The sequence below is a fragment of the Pongo pygmaeus genome, chromosome 6 (assembly GCF_028885625.2).
Source record: "Pongo pygmaeus isolate AG05252 chromosome 6, NHGRI_mPonPyg2-v2.0_pri, whole genome shotgun sequence".
Taxonomy (NCBI): domain Eukaryota; kingdom Metazoa; phylum Chordata; class Mammalia; order Primates; family Hominidae; genus Pongo; species Pongo pygmaeus.
Window position 1 is genome coordinate 101,086,433 of NC_072379.2, and position 15,051 is coordinate 101,101,483.

At 35.6% G+C, this 15,051-nt stretch overlaps 2 protein-coding genes across 6 annotated transcripts in view; one reads left to right on the forward strand and one right to left on the reverse strand.

Annotated features, from left to right (window-relative positions):
- CCDC146 (coiled-coil domain containing 146) overlaps positions 1–15,051 on the reverse strand; it is a 260,083-nt gene that overhangs the window by 191,802 nt on the left and 53,230 nt on the right. The gene's annotated exons all lie outside the window — the stretch shown is intronic.
- FAM185A (family with sequence similarity 185 member A) overlaps positions 1–15,051 on the forward strand; it is a 183,385-nt gene that overhangs the window by 17,513 nt on the left and 150,821 nt on the right. For all 5 annotated transcript variants that reach the window (XR_008503635.2, XM_054494975.2, XM_063667687.1 and 2 more), the window contains exons 5-6: positions 5,991–6,032; positions 10,912–11,007. Coding sequence is in view for 4 of the 5 variants with exons in the window: in XM_054494975.2 (XP_054350950.1) it covers positions 5,991–6,032; positions 10,912–11,007 (138 nt within the window). In the remaining variant the exon portion in view is untranslated. The remainder of the gene's footprint in view (positions 1–5,990; positions 6,033–10,911; positions 11,008–15,051) is intronic.

The following is a 15,051-nucleotide window of genomic DNA, read 5'->3' on the forward strand; positions in this document are numbered from 1 at the left end:
TAGTTCTCTCATTTTCTCTGCACTTCAAAAGTCCTTTGTTCTTCAAATATTTGGCATAATGCATAAACTTTTCCTTTAGTAACTACTTATTTTTGAAATTTTCAAGAAGTACAATTTACATGAACTGTACAAAACACAGGTGATAACTTTGATAGCACTCAAAATTTCAGAAGAAATGTCCCAATGTGCTTTAAGAAGGACTTGTAGTCACTGATAAATTTATAAATCTGGTTTGTAAACTTAGAAAGTCAGAAATAATATACAATTTTAAAACACAGAATCTTTTATTGGATTAAATAGATCTTTTCACGACATTCATGAAAATGTTTTATTGAAATTCTAGTATTTATTCCTAGCCTAGGTCATTATGAAGTTTTAATTTGATTATCATTTTGATACTTAATTTCGAATCTGGACACATACAACTTTTTTTTTTTTTTTTTTGAGAGAAGTCTCACTCTTGTCCCCCAGGCTTAAGTGCAATGGCTCGATCTCAGCTCACTGCAACTTCCACCACCCAGGTTCAAACAATTCTCCTGCCTCTGCCTCCCAAGTAGCTGGGATTAAGGCGCCTGCTACCACACCTGGCTAATTTTTATATTTTTTAGTACAGACAGGGTTTCACCATGTTGGCCAGGTTGGTCTCGAACTCCTGACCTCAGGTGATCCGCACGCCTCGGCCTCCCAAAGTGCTGGAATTACAGGTGTGAGCCACCGCACCTGGCCACAACTTTTTTATATGAAATACTAGAAAGGAATTACAGCTTTTTTTTTGTGGTGCAAACCATGTAGGTTTTTCAGGGTTTAGACCTCTGACACAAAATATTGACATTTACTACAGTGTCTGTCCTAAGTGCAGCTCCTTAGAGACATTCAGAGACTTGGCTTCCTCAGTTTGTGGCTTCCAAGTCTTCCATAAAAAATGAGGCAGCACAGAGGATCATGGAAGAAGTTTCAGAAACCAGGCCTAGAAGTGCATATATTACTTCTGCCCATAGATCTTTGGACAAAATATTTTCAAATGGCTTTACCTAACTGCAAAGGCTGAGATATGTAGTTTAGCAGTACTCTTATGGAAGAAGAGAGGCACACAAATATTAATGGACACTGGCAGTCTCTATCATATATTTATAATTGCTCTTTCACAAATGTCTCTATATTCCTTCTCTTTCCACCTCTGTGATAATTGGTATTCTCCAGGATTTCATCCTTGTCCTATTGTTCTTTATCTACATATTTTCCTAGGGCATCTTATATACTTTTGAGTCTGAACTACCCTTACAAGGGTGTTTCAAATCTGATTATTCAAATGTATGTCTCTAGCCCTGACTAATTTATACATCCATCTGGCAGGTAGACATAGCCATTTGGATCTTCATAGACATCTCAAACTCCACATTTCTACCATTTTTCCCTTCTTCCCCAGTCCGTGAACGTCATCTGTAATATGTCCTCTTCCCTTGTTTTTATTTGCTGTTTCTGATATTGTCATGTTCCCAATTCCCATGCTATAAATCTGGCAGTGGTCTTAACTTTCTGTTTCTCTCTCATCTCCTGCATCTAATCAACTACCAAGTTTAGGCAGGTTTTACCTCCTAAATATTTTTTCAATCTATCTCACCTTTTTCCTGCTAATTTCTACACTTCTGTTTTAGACCCTTTTGACCTCTTACCTTGATACTAGCAATAACTTTGCCTCCAGCCTTGCCTTCTTCAGATCCATTTCTCCTCACTGCAGCTATAGTAGTTTATTAGTAATGCACATTGAACATGTCATTCTCTTATTCGGACCGTTTTCTACTGCCTTAGTGACGTGCGCAACTTCCCTTTTCCCTCTTCTGACTGTATGCTTTGTCTTCCAGAATTAGTCTTTTTTCCTATACACATTTTTACCTGTTTTATACCTCTGAGTTCTTGATCAGAACCTTTGATCATACTGATCATACTGTTTATATTCTGCCTGAAATGCTTTTCCTAGCTTTTTAAAAATCTTGTTGACTTTTTTAATCTTTCGGTACTCAGCTAAAGCATCTTGCCTCATCTCTGGTTTTCTATAAATCCTTGCCTAATTATAAACTCCTCAAGAGCAAAGATTATGTTTTATTCATCTCTATATTCTTAGCATTTAGCACTGTGGCTTGCAAATACAAGTGTCTCCCTTCCCACCTCCCCACCCCTACCCACCAAAAACCATAAAATGACTTAATCTTTAAGGATACTTGATTACTCTGTTCGGATTTTAAGAGTTATATGTGCTTGAACCATAATCACATTTCTTTTGGTGAAGAAAAATAAACCAGTGTTTATCTTTAAATTGATTACATTTTTTTTTCCTCTGACCATGCTAGAATGAAAGGTTACAAGCTAAGAAAAACTATCTATTTTCTCAAATACTGGGATTTGTGGAAAACTTATATAACTTGAGAGTAGGGTAAGCACACATAGTTATTACAGACCATCTGGTGTCTGCTTTATTGGAAAGAAGCTTTTACTAAGATTTACTCCTCTCAAATAATTAATTTATTATTTTCAGTGATTGGAGATGAAGTAGGTGAAATCAAAATATAGAAAATTTTGCTAATAATGCCCATTTTGTTGCTTGGTATACTTTTAAATATACTACTTTATTCCACTATGCATTTGAGGCAAGACATCCATTTTGTGTTTTCTAATGACTTTAGAATATTTCTGTTTAAGGTAGAGATTTTCTAAATATTTTGACTTGAGTTGAAAATAAGTTTTTGTTTACTGTTTTATTTAGAATTGACAAAAATATTTCGAAGTGTTACTTATAACTAGACAGCATTTGAAACGATTCCTTAATTCCATGGGTTTTTGTTGTTGTTGCTCCATTTTGCTTTTAGTATACAGTAGAACTCAAACATTCAAGAAGAATGTTATCTGAGACTCTATAGGTCCCACTATAATTAACTAATCCTCATTTTGTATAGATCTAAAACTTCTATTTTCTGGTTCAAAGAATCATTATTTTCTGAAGACCTCCTCACTTTCATGACAAGCACTAATGATTGGCTTTTTGAGAAAGACCATATTTTTATTTTAAAAAAATTGTAAATTTTTACTGCATTATTAAAGACTAGTGTAAAACAATAAAGCTCCATTGCCTTGATGAGTGGGTGACTGGATTCACTAGCTAAATGACTGTAAAACTTTATCATAGTTCTTTATTAATAAAGTTACGAATATCAGGGACCTGTCTACTTCATCTTTTATTGTTCAGGAGGTAGAGCATTGTCTTAGTCTGTTTTCTGTTGCTGTAACAGAATACCTGAGACTGAGTGATTTATAAAGTTTATATATTACAGTTCTGGAGGCTGAGAAGTCTGAGGTCTAAGAGCCGCATCTGGTGAGAGCCTTCTTGCTGATAGGGGCTCTGCAGAGTCATGAAGTGGCACAGGCCTCACATGGAGAGAGGCTGCATGAGAGACACCCACACTGGCTCTTATAACAGACCCACTCTTGTGATAGCTAACCCACTCCCTCCATGACCCATTAATCCATTGATTCATGAATGGGTTAATCCATTCATGAGGGCAGAGCCCTCATGACCCAATTACCTCCCAAAGGTCCCACCTCACAGTATTGCTGCACTGGGGACAAAGTTTCCAACACATGAACTTTTGTGGGAACATTCAAACCACAACAAGCAGTAAAGAGAATGCTAAGTATGGAAACACCCACTGTCTCACACTAGGTGAATCTCCTTAAAGCATGGTTTTCTTATATTTTTATCCATCTTGAAATTCTTCACTGACTTTTTTGGTGTAGGATAGTCAGTAGACTTAGCACTCTGTGATTCTACCACAGGTTGCTCTTTACCTACTTTTCCAAACTTTTTATTTGTTCACAAAATAATTGTGTTTACTGTGTACTATGCACTGTGCAAAGTTCCCAGATATGAAGCTAAATAAGAAAGATGTGGTTCCTGTCCTCCTAGACTTGCCTCATTGGGATCTAATTAAATGAAAGAGCTTCTGCACTGCAAAAGAAATTATGAACAGAGTAAATAGACAACCTACAGAATGGGAGAAAATATTTGCAAACTCTGTATCTGACAAAGGTTTAATATCCTTTGTTCCTTTGAATCTTCAAGGAAGTTAAACAAATCAATAAGCAAAAAACTAATAACCCTATTCAAAATGAGCAAAAGACAGGAACAGACATTTCTCAAGAGAAGACATACAAGAAACCAACAAACATGAAAAACTGTTCGAAATCACTAGTCATCAGAGAAATGCAAATCAAAACCACAATGAGATATCATCTCACACCAGTCAGAATGGCTATTATTAAAAATAAGTAAAAAAACAACAGATGCTGGCAAGGCTGTGGAGAAAGGGGAACACTCATACACTGTTGGTGGGAATGTAAATTAGTTCAGCCACTGTGGAAAGCGGTTTGAAGATTTCTCAAAGAACTTAAAACAGAACTACCAGTCAACCCAGCAATCCCAATACACAGAAGAAAATAAATCATTCTTCCAAAAAGACACATGCACGCAACATGTTCACTGCAGCTCTATTCACAATAGCAAAGACATGGAATCAACCTATGTGCCCATCAGTGGTGGACTGGATGAAGAGAATGTGGTACATATACACCATGGAATACTATGCGGCCATAAAGAAGAATGAAATTATATCCTTTGCAGCAGCATGGATGCAGTTGGAGGCCATTATCCTAAGCGAATTAACACAGGAATAGAAAACCAAATACCACATGGTCTTACCTATAAGTGGGGGGTAAACACTGGATAATTATGGACATAAAGATGGCAACAATAGAAACTGGAGTCTACTAGATGGGGGATGGAGGGACGGGGCAAGGGTTGAAAAACTATTGGGTACTATGCTTAGTACCTGGGTGATGGGATCATTTGTACCCCAGACTTCAACATCACACAGTATACCCAGGTAACAAACCTGCACGTGTATCCCCTGAATCTAAAATATGAAAAAAAAAATTAGTAATCTTATAAGCTTCAGTACACAAACCAAGTTTTTATTCATACACAGATATACTCCTTGTTCATATACTCACAGGAAATATGATGGTATATTAGACCTTAAGATGGATTTTTGCAATTAGGCGGATCTGGCTATTGAGTAAATGAATCCAGTGCCTTTTTTGCTTTTTCCCAGATAATGATACAAGTCAGTATTCATAAGGTATATGAAATGAGATAAAATGAGTTTACTGAAGATTAATTCTGAGGCCAAAGTTATTCCTTTACTTTTTTAGTGTAGTTTTGGAATTATTTTAGAAGAGATAACATTATTGCTTATATTTTCAGTAGAATAAACACATACAAACACACATATGAAGAATAATCCTACTACTTTTGGTATTGGGGAAAGGGGCTGGGAAGAATGGTCGCAATATTCCATACTTATCATGGAAAACACATTTTCACTAAGACGGAAACCTTTGAAGCTTCTTTTTTCTGTTTTATTAGTCATACCTCCATGTATTCATTATTCCTATCTCAAACCACTTTAATTCTTGGCCCAGAAACTACTTTTAATCTAATAGACATGGCAAGTGGCCCGAAAAATAATTCTTTTTTTCCATACCATATTTTAGTGTTACTTGGTTGAAAACTTCACTTTGTGTGGTCTGATAAATACATTGATATTTAGGTTGAAAATGTATAGTGATTACATTTCAGTAATTTTTTTCACTTACGGGTTTTAGAAGTATTGTTTTTCCTCTGTGCCAGCAGTTATGGTGATTTGTAGTTATGCTATAAAAGCTTAAGGTTTGGTAGTAGAGAAAGAAGGTTTGCAGAGATACCTAAGGCTAGTTATTTCAGAACTACAGCTCAATCTTTGACTGGATTTGTGATATTGGGAAAAATTGCCAACAAAAATAACATTGTAGATATTCATCCATGTTTTAGCATTGCTATGTATCACAGTTCCTTTCTAGATTGTCTCTAGTACATAAAAGTATCTTTTTCTTTTTTGCAGGTAATATAACATTACAAAGCAAGATGGGTAACATCACAGTAGGTACGTGCTAAGCTACTAGTTCGTGTATTTTGTCCACTTTTAAAAATGGGTATATTTATGATGACTTTATTAGAATAAATGAATTCTACAGTTTAACTGATGAACTTGATAGGATCACAAGTCAAATATAGGCAGAACCAATGTACTAATTATGTCCACTCAAAGAAAATTGCCTGAGCTGGTATTAAGAAATGTCTTATATTTCTTGCTAAACTTCTCTGAAGACAAAAAAAAAAGAAAAGAAAAGAAAGAAAAAAAGATCTTACAAATTTCTTGAATTCTTCAAATATCTAAATTAAGTCCTTGAAAGAAAGATATAAATAATGTCACTGTTTATTGGGCTCCAAATGTGTTAACATTTGAAGACAACCTTGTGAATACTAATAACTAGTTAGTCAACATGTATTTATTGAGTACCTGCCATGTATTAAGAATTCTTTTAGGTACTAGGGAACATATTGGTCAACAGGACATAGTTTCTGTGCTCAGAGACCTCACCTTCTCTGAGCCCTGGGAAGAAAGACAACAAGCATATAAATAACAAAAGGTAATTTTAGTTTGTGGTAAGTACAATGAAGAAATAAGAAAGGGTAACTGAATACAGATCGGGGAAAAAGAAAGCTACTTCAGTTAGGCAATTGGGGGTGGTCTGGAGAGGGTACATTTAAACTAAAGCCAGAAAAATGAGAAAGAGTTATATAAAGTTCTGGATGCAGGCTCCCTAGGTAGAGGAACAGCAAGTGCAGGCCTTGAAAATGGAAGTTTATTATTTTCAAGGGATAGAAGGCTGGCTTATGAGGAAAGTGGTAGGATATGAGGTAAGTAAGGCTAGATCTTAGGACCTTGTAGACAGGGTAAGAGTTCAGACTTTATTCCAACTACAACAGGATGTTAGCGAAGTGATATATAATTTATATTTTAAAAGAAAAACCTAGCTGTTATTTCATAATGTACCAGAAGTGAAAGCAGGCTGTTAGAAGGCTTAATTTGTTCATTCTACTGTTAATGGACACCTGGGCTATTTCTAATTTTTTGGCAACTGTAAATAAAGCTGCTATGAATATACTAATGTAAGTCATTTTATGGATGTATATTTTTTTTCCTCTTGGGTAAACACTTACGTATGGAATTGCTGAGCTGACTAGGTAGGTTCTATGTTTAACTTTATGATAAACTACCAGACCTTTTCCCAAAGTTCCACTTTATACTCTCATCAACAATGTATGAGAATTTGAGTTGCTCCACATCCTCATCAACATTTATTATTGTCAGTTTTAAAATTTTTTTATATGACCATTTGTTGAAAAAACTTCCTTTCTCTGATGGATTACTTTAGCATCCTTGTCTAAAATCAAATGACTATAAGTGTGGCTCAATGTCTGATCTCTTGTTCCTAATTCATTGATTTATTTGGTGAGCCTTATGCCAGTGCCACAATATCATGATTACTGTAACTTTGGTAAGTCTGTAAATCAGGTAGTTGAAGTCTTCCAAATATGTTCCTTTTAAAGATTGCTTTGGATATAATAGGTCCTTTGATTTTCCAATTTCTACGAAAAAATACAGTTTTGATTTTGTTTGGGATTGCACTGAATCACATCGTATCTTCCAATTAATGAACATGGTAGGTAGCTCTCTCCATTTATTTAGATCTTCTTTAATTTTTCTCAGCATTGCTTTGTAAGTTTCAATGTAGAGGTCTGGCACATTTTTTTGTTAAATTCGTTTGTGTTTTTAACACTGTTATAAATGAGACAGTTTTTAAGACTTTGCTTCTAATTGTCTACTGCTGATATATGTAAATACAAATGATTTTTATAAACGGACCTTGTATCTTGTGACCTTGCTAAATTTATTCTAATAGTGGTTTTCTCGAATCTAGAATCCTTTTCTAGCTGAGCAGACATTTTCATCTGCAAATAGAGTTTTACCTCTTTCCTTCCTATCTTTATTACTTTTCTTTTTCTTGCCTTATCAGACTAGCTATGAACTTCAGTATAATGTCGAATTGTAGTGATGAGAGTGTGATTCCTTGCACTTGATCCCTATCCTTGTCCTCAATATTAGGGGGAATGCATTAAGTGTGATGTTAGCTATAGATTTTTAACAGATGCCTTTTATCAGATCGGGAGAGTAATCTTTTATTCCTTGTCTGCTTAAAAGTTTCTCTTTTTTTACTTTCTTTGATCGTGAATGAGTGTTGAATTTTGTCAAACACATTTCCTGAATTTATTGAAATGATCATTTTTCTTTTATTAATATGACCAACTATACTGACTGATTTTTCTTTTAACATTATTTACTTGTTTATTATTTTAAAAAATAGGGGCAAGGTCTCACTTTGTTGCCCATACTGGTCTCAAATGCCTGGCTTCAAGCAGTTCTCCTGCCTCAGCCTCCTAAAGTGCTGGAATTACAGGCATAAGCCACCACACCTGGCCCTTTCTTTAAAATATCTATCATTTACTCAGTGCCCATGTGCCAAGCACTGAGCTAATCACGTTACAATGTAGATTTATTTTAGTTTCTTTTGTGGTGTGTGGTTTTTTTTTTTCTGCTTTTGCTGACTTTATTGAGACATAATTGACAAAACCGTATATATTTAAGGTATACATGCAATATAATGATTTGATATACATATATATTGTGAAATGATTTCCACAGTCCGTTTAGTTAACATATCTGTCACTTCACCTCATTACCATTTTGTGTATGATGAAAATGTTTAAGATTTACTCTCTTAGCAAATATCAAGTTTACAGTACAGTATTGTTAATTACAGTCACTGTGCTATACATTAGATCTACAGGACTTTCTCCCAGATCTATAGAATTTCTCCATTATGTAAACTCCAAAAGAATGAAATTCTGTGGATGAAGCCTTAATTTTACTCTTGATAATTAATTTTAGTTCTGATAATTTGTGTTAAACAAAAAAATAGGAGGACTTGTTTTGCTGCATAGTTTTAAAATATCACCTTTGCCTTCTTTTTTGAAAACACCTTGAGTTTTCATTTTTTTATTTTTTGACAGCCTCCAAGGGATGAGCCATCGTTAGAGATCAATACAGATAACATGAGGATATAATTACTTTGTGGCCTGGGATATAATTATTTAGCTGTCATTTATTTCTCATTTGGAGGGAAAAATAAATGAAAGTATTATTTATGAGCCACATAAAAATTCTGTGTGTTTTTTTTCCCTCCTTGAGAAAGCGAGAAATCACACTAATGTTTCAGCTATTTAACTTTGTTCAAACTGGAATAATACACACCTTGTGTATTACACTTTTCTTTTTTTTAGCATAATGTAGTTTTTACTTGTCTTCTTTTAGGATGTGGTAAGAGGTTTAAAAAGGAGTTTCTGTTGGTACGTAAGCAGTGAAATGTTCATTTTGTCCAGCTATTCTGTGTCATTTATCTCTAGGGGTTTCATTTCCCAACGTCACTGTTAACTTTTGACACTTGAAAACTAAATAAATTGAGTCTGATAAAGGGCATTTTCCAGTATAGATTGGAAGTAAATTATTATAAATGATCTTGGAGCCAGATTTTAAACAGTTTATTCCAAATTTACTGTCTTTGTTTGAAGTCAGTTAACATTTTTTTAAAAGAAAAATGTTGGCTCCTGTATATATATATACACACACACATATATATACACATATATATGTGTATATATATGTGTATATATGTGTATATATGTATATACATACACATATATATACACACAAGTATATATATATATACACACAATGTTTTCTCTCTCTGTTTTGTAAAAAGTATAATTTTTGGCATAGTTTTCACCACACTCCCTACTTTGTTTCCACTTTGAAGTAATAAAAGCTCCTGATAAAATACGCTTTTTAAGAGTCCTCTCTAAAAAGAATATGCTTTGGCCTTCTCCAGGCAGTCAGATAGAATATTAAATTAAAGATTCAATTGCCATGAGAGAAAGAGAAGAAGGAAAAACCACTTAGCACTAACTCTTCAAGTTCATTTCCTTACTTCTTTATTTTGACTGTTTTCCCTTGAACTTGAGATACTGGTTGATTCAAAAGTGGGGTCATCGACGACATAGGGAAATTTGAATGTCAAATCAGGGTTACCTTAATTATTATTTTCTTATCCTCACTTAAAGATAACTGTTCAATTCCAGAAACTTGAAAAGAACTATTAGATATAAACAAGCTATTCTTCAAATTATTCCACCCTGCCCTTCTGCCCCTTAAAGAAATGCAACAAGCCAGGAACCGTGGTTTGTGTCTGTAATCCCAGGAGCATCGCTTGATCCCAGGAGTTGGAGACCAGCCTGGACAACATAGCAAGACCCTGTCTCTAAAAAAAAAAAAGAAAAGAAAAAAAGAAATGCAACAACTTTATGTAGAGTAATCTTTTACTATTAGGAGCACTTCTTAGTATCAGCAAATTTGCTACAAGGAGAAATTATGAGAGGTTTTGATTTTTGTTAGCCTTGCTACTGCTTGTATGTGACTATACATGAGGTAGAATTCTTTGGTAATTATTGAAAGTTTACTAAATGTATCAACATGATAAAAAACTAAATATATCAATGATGCTTAGTGGTCAAAGGAACCATTACTTGCAGACTCTCCTTCCTACTCATTAAGTTTTAGAGTAAATGTTTAGAGATAAGTTAATATAGATAAAGATTTTTAAATTAGTTGTTTAATAGATTTCCAGGTTTCTGATACTGTTTACGTTTAAGTGCAAACAATGGCATTGTTATGAGGAAAATACTAAAACTTGCAAGATTCTTAGCCCCTTATCCTAATGCTAAAGCAGAGCCTTTTATTTCAAGTTTGTAATTCCATTTATCAAGTAAGAATTATTTTACTTATGGTTTTTTCTTCTTCCTAGATTCATCTTCTGGATGTCTAAAAGCCTCAACTAATCAGGGTGCCATAGATGTTTATGTCAGCCAACTTGGGAAAGTGGAATTGAAATCCCTTAAAGGTTAGTGAACTGGAATGTTTTATTTTGACATATGATGTAAAGAAGGTTTATGTAACACTCAGGAAACAGATGGTCAAATTATCTATACTGACATAGTGATTTCAAGAAAATATCTTCTGATAGAACCTGATTTGAAGGCACTGGTCTGCTAGCTTTCTAGACCAGTGATCTTTACAACTTGTGGGATAGATGGCCATGCAGACTATCTTTCCTTTTGTAGTACAAACAAAAATGTAATATTTTGACTGTTATTATGGAATTTTTAAATGTTACTCTGTGGATTTTTCAGTTTATTCTATTCTGAAATAGAATAATCTTTGAAGGAAAAACGCTGCCATACACTCTTTTGGAAGCTTTTCTGTCAGCCTGTAAAAGGAACTTCTCAGGCAATCAGTGTAGAGTAACAGTTTTCAAAGTGTGATCCTTAAATAAAGGTATCACACAGGAAGGTCCTCTAAAGTGATTACTTAGTCTCTTGAAGTATCAAGACTTATGATATGTCTCTATCATTTAACTTCTGACACAACTTATTCTGAGTCCAACTCTTTCATTTAAAATGGTATACTTTTCATCTGAAAGCTAAATATGAATTTGTCTGTTCTTCTGCACACATGGATGTACATATATGTGTTGACAAGTGGCTTGGGTGAAGTAGGTTGGCCATAGGGGCTGAAGTGGCTTGGCTGCAGAAAGTTAAGAACTGTAGCTCTGTATAAAAAAATTTTAAAAATAGTCTAGCAGCTCTTGCATGTTGGCCAGATGTTTAACAAGGAAAATATTTCCTCACAGAGACTGATTGTTCCTGCTATTAGTAGTTTCTTTACCATATTAATTTAATAGTTTTTTTTAATCCATCTCTAGAATTTGTCAGTGTCAAAACTGCAAAACACAGAGGTCTGAAACCTCAGTTATTGCTGATACACCGGTGTGACTTCTCAATATCATATTTTCTCCCTTTAAAATAAGATAAACTTATGTCCTCACTAAATCTGAGAGCTGCAGGTAATACTCTTCAGGGAAAATTATAAATGGCATGTAAGTCATATAATTGTACTTCATTATTACAAAGATCCAAGGAGAAAAGGGATATATTGTTAATATAACTAGTAACAGAGTAAGAACAAAGTTTTGAATAAGCAGCTGTTACATACAAATAATTTAATGTTTTGCACAGTAGGCAAAATAAAACAAACAGAAAACTGTAAAACTTTTGAAGATTGTTAGTCTTTATTCATTTAAAATATTTCTTAGTATTATTTGGAATATTGCTGGAACAATATTGGAATAGTATTTGAAACTATTGAAATAGTATTTGATGTTGTAAAATTTGATTAGGATTACAGTTTTATGTTTTCTTCTACTGGGACCATGTTACTGGCAAAAGCTTAAAGACAACTGAAAACAAAGATTTCTGTCTTACTTCACATCTCCGAATTCTCAATACACTTGGGAACAGTAACTTTTGAGAGTAATGGAAAGTTATTTAGTAACTCTTTCTTAATGGTTAGCAAAGACATCTGGAATCCATTCCAACTCTGCCACTGTCTTGCTGTAGGGTTCAGAGCCAGCCACTTGAGTCTCTTAGGTCTTCACCATTTTGTGATGTGGAAAAATATATAATGCTTGTTTTCTTTCACCTTATGAAAATTAATATGGTGACCTTCTTAATTCATTCCAGGCTATGCTTGGGCCTGGGAGTCACACCTGAATCTGAGTACTGACTTTTCCACTTAACATTTTGTCTTTGGGAAAATCACTAATTTTAACATAATATGCCTTCAATAAATGACGCTGTTAGTTCACATTTGAATTTTTAAGAGGATAGTACTGATGTCAACCATGAAGAAGTTTATGAAGTGAAAAGAGGTTAAAGAACACAACAAGAGCTCTCCTTTCTAAAAAAGTTAGTGTTAAAGATGGGACATTAGGAAGGTTTTCAAGTCATCAAAATTCTTCATTCACAAACAGTAATGGAGTTTTGGTAGGTGGTTTTTGGCTTTTAAAGATGTGGAGGGAGATGGGGTAGAAATCTTTGCATTGCTTAACATTTTTAAAGATCTGAAAAATTTAAGATCATGTTATGCATTTAAGAACAGAGACAAGTGTTCATAAAGTTAGCACACTTGAAACTTGATACATTTAGACATATCAAGCCCTACAAAAAAGTTTTTTAAATCCATGATTTTCTACTTTTGAAAGTATGTTTGATAGAAAAACGTGTCGTCTATTTATCCTGAAATCTTCCAGGGTTGTTTTTGTTTTGTTTTTTCCTAAAGCCCTCATATGTTGTTATGGGAATCTCCTGTCTGTAGTTTACATTTGAACCCTGGAAAGCAATTTGGTTTTTTGTTTTTGTTTTTGAGACAGGGTATCACTCTGTCACCTAGGCTGGAGTGCAGCAGCAAGATCATGGCTCAGTGCAGCCTCATCAGGATTGCCTAAGCTTGGGAGGTCAGCCTTCCAGGTAGCTGAGACTACAGTTCTGCACCACCACACCCAGTTTTTTGTTGTTGTTGTTTTTTTTTTGTTTTTTTTGAGCTGGGGGAGGTAGAAACAGGGTTTCACCATGTTGTCCAGGCTGGTCTCGAACTCTTGAGCTCAAGCAATCCACCTACCTTGGCCTCCCAAAGTGCTGGGATTACAGCCACAAGCCACTGTGCCTGGCTGCAATTTATTTCTTAATAAAATAAACTAGTTGTAGTAATATGCATTGTCCCCTAATTTTTTTTTAGAATAGAACAGTTCATCATGCTTATCTCAAACTTCTAGCTCCAGTTAGGAAGACCAAGAAATTACTTAAGGAAGCTTAAGCTGACACTAGCCAGATTGGAAGGAAAACCACGACCCATAAGTAAATGCATTCTAAACCCCATCCTGACCATCTTTGTCCACAGAGGTGGGGTTAATGCTTTATGGCAGGGGCCTTTTACCTACTTTATTTAATGAAAAACAGGAAGAAAAACTTCTGAAATAGGAGTGTGTTGGTGAATTTACACTGCAACCCACATAATTTGAAAAATGATGCCATACCTAACAGAGTACTTTTCCTGATTTACTCCTTTAGAAGCTTGAATTACAGCCAGGTTGTGTGGAAATACAGGTTGAGTGTCTTACCTTAGGTATCCAAAAGCCTGTAATCTACTCAAAAGAAACATTAGTGAGTTGGAATTCAAATAATACTTTTCTATTGTTATTTTTTGTTATACACAAGGCACATCTGAAAGCACAAGAGCTCAGTGTTCTAGTTGTGTTATAATAATGAGGTCACAAGTCCTGTACTACGATGAGGTAGGAGTGTGTGAAATACCATGGTGGTTAAAATCATGGGCTTTGGGGTGGAGCCAAGATGGCCAAATAGGAACAGCTCCAGTCTACAGCTGCCAGTGTGAGTGACGCAGAAGACGGGTGATTTCTGCATTTCCAACTGAGGTACCGGGTTCATCTCACTGGGGAGTGTCGGAAAGTGGGTGCAGGACAGTGGGTGCAGCGCATCGAGAGTGAGCTGAAGCAGGGCGAGGCATCGCCTCACCCGGGAAGCGCAAGGGGTCAGGGAATACCCTTTCCTAGTCAAAGAAAGGGGTGACAGATGGCACCTGGAAAATCGGGTCACTCCCACCCTAATACTGCACTTTTCCAACGGGCTTAAAAAACGGCGCACCAGGAGATTATATCCTACGCCTGGCTCTGGAGGGTCCTACGCCCACGGAGCCTCGCTGATTGCTAGCATAGCAGTCTGAGATCAAACTGCAAGGCGGCAGCGAGGCTAGGGGAGGGGCGCCCACTATTGCCGAGGCTTGAGTAGGTAAGCAAAGTGGCCATGAAGCTCGAACTGGGTGGAGCCCACCGCAGCTCAAGGAGGCCTGCCTGCCTCTGTAGACTCCACATCTGGGGGCAGGGCATAGCCAAACAAAAGGCAGCAGAAAACTCTGCAAACTTAAATGTGCCTGTCTGACAGCCTTGAAAGGAATAGTGGTTCTCCCAGCATGCAGCTGGAGATCTGAGAACAGACAGACTGCCTCCTCAAGTGGGTCCCTGACCCCCGAG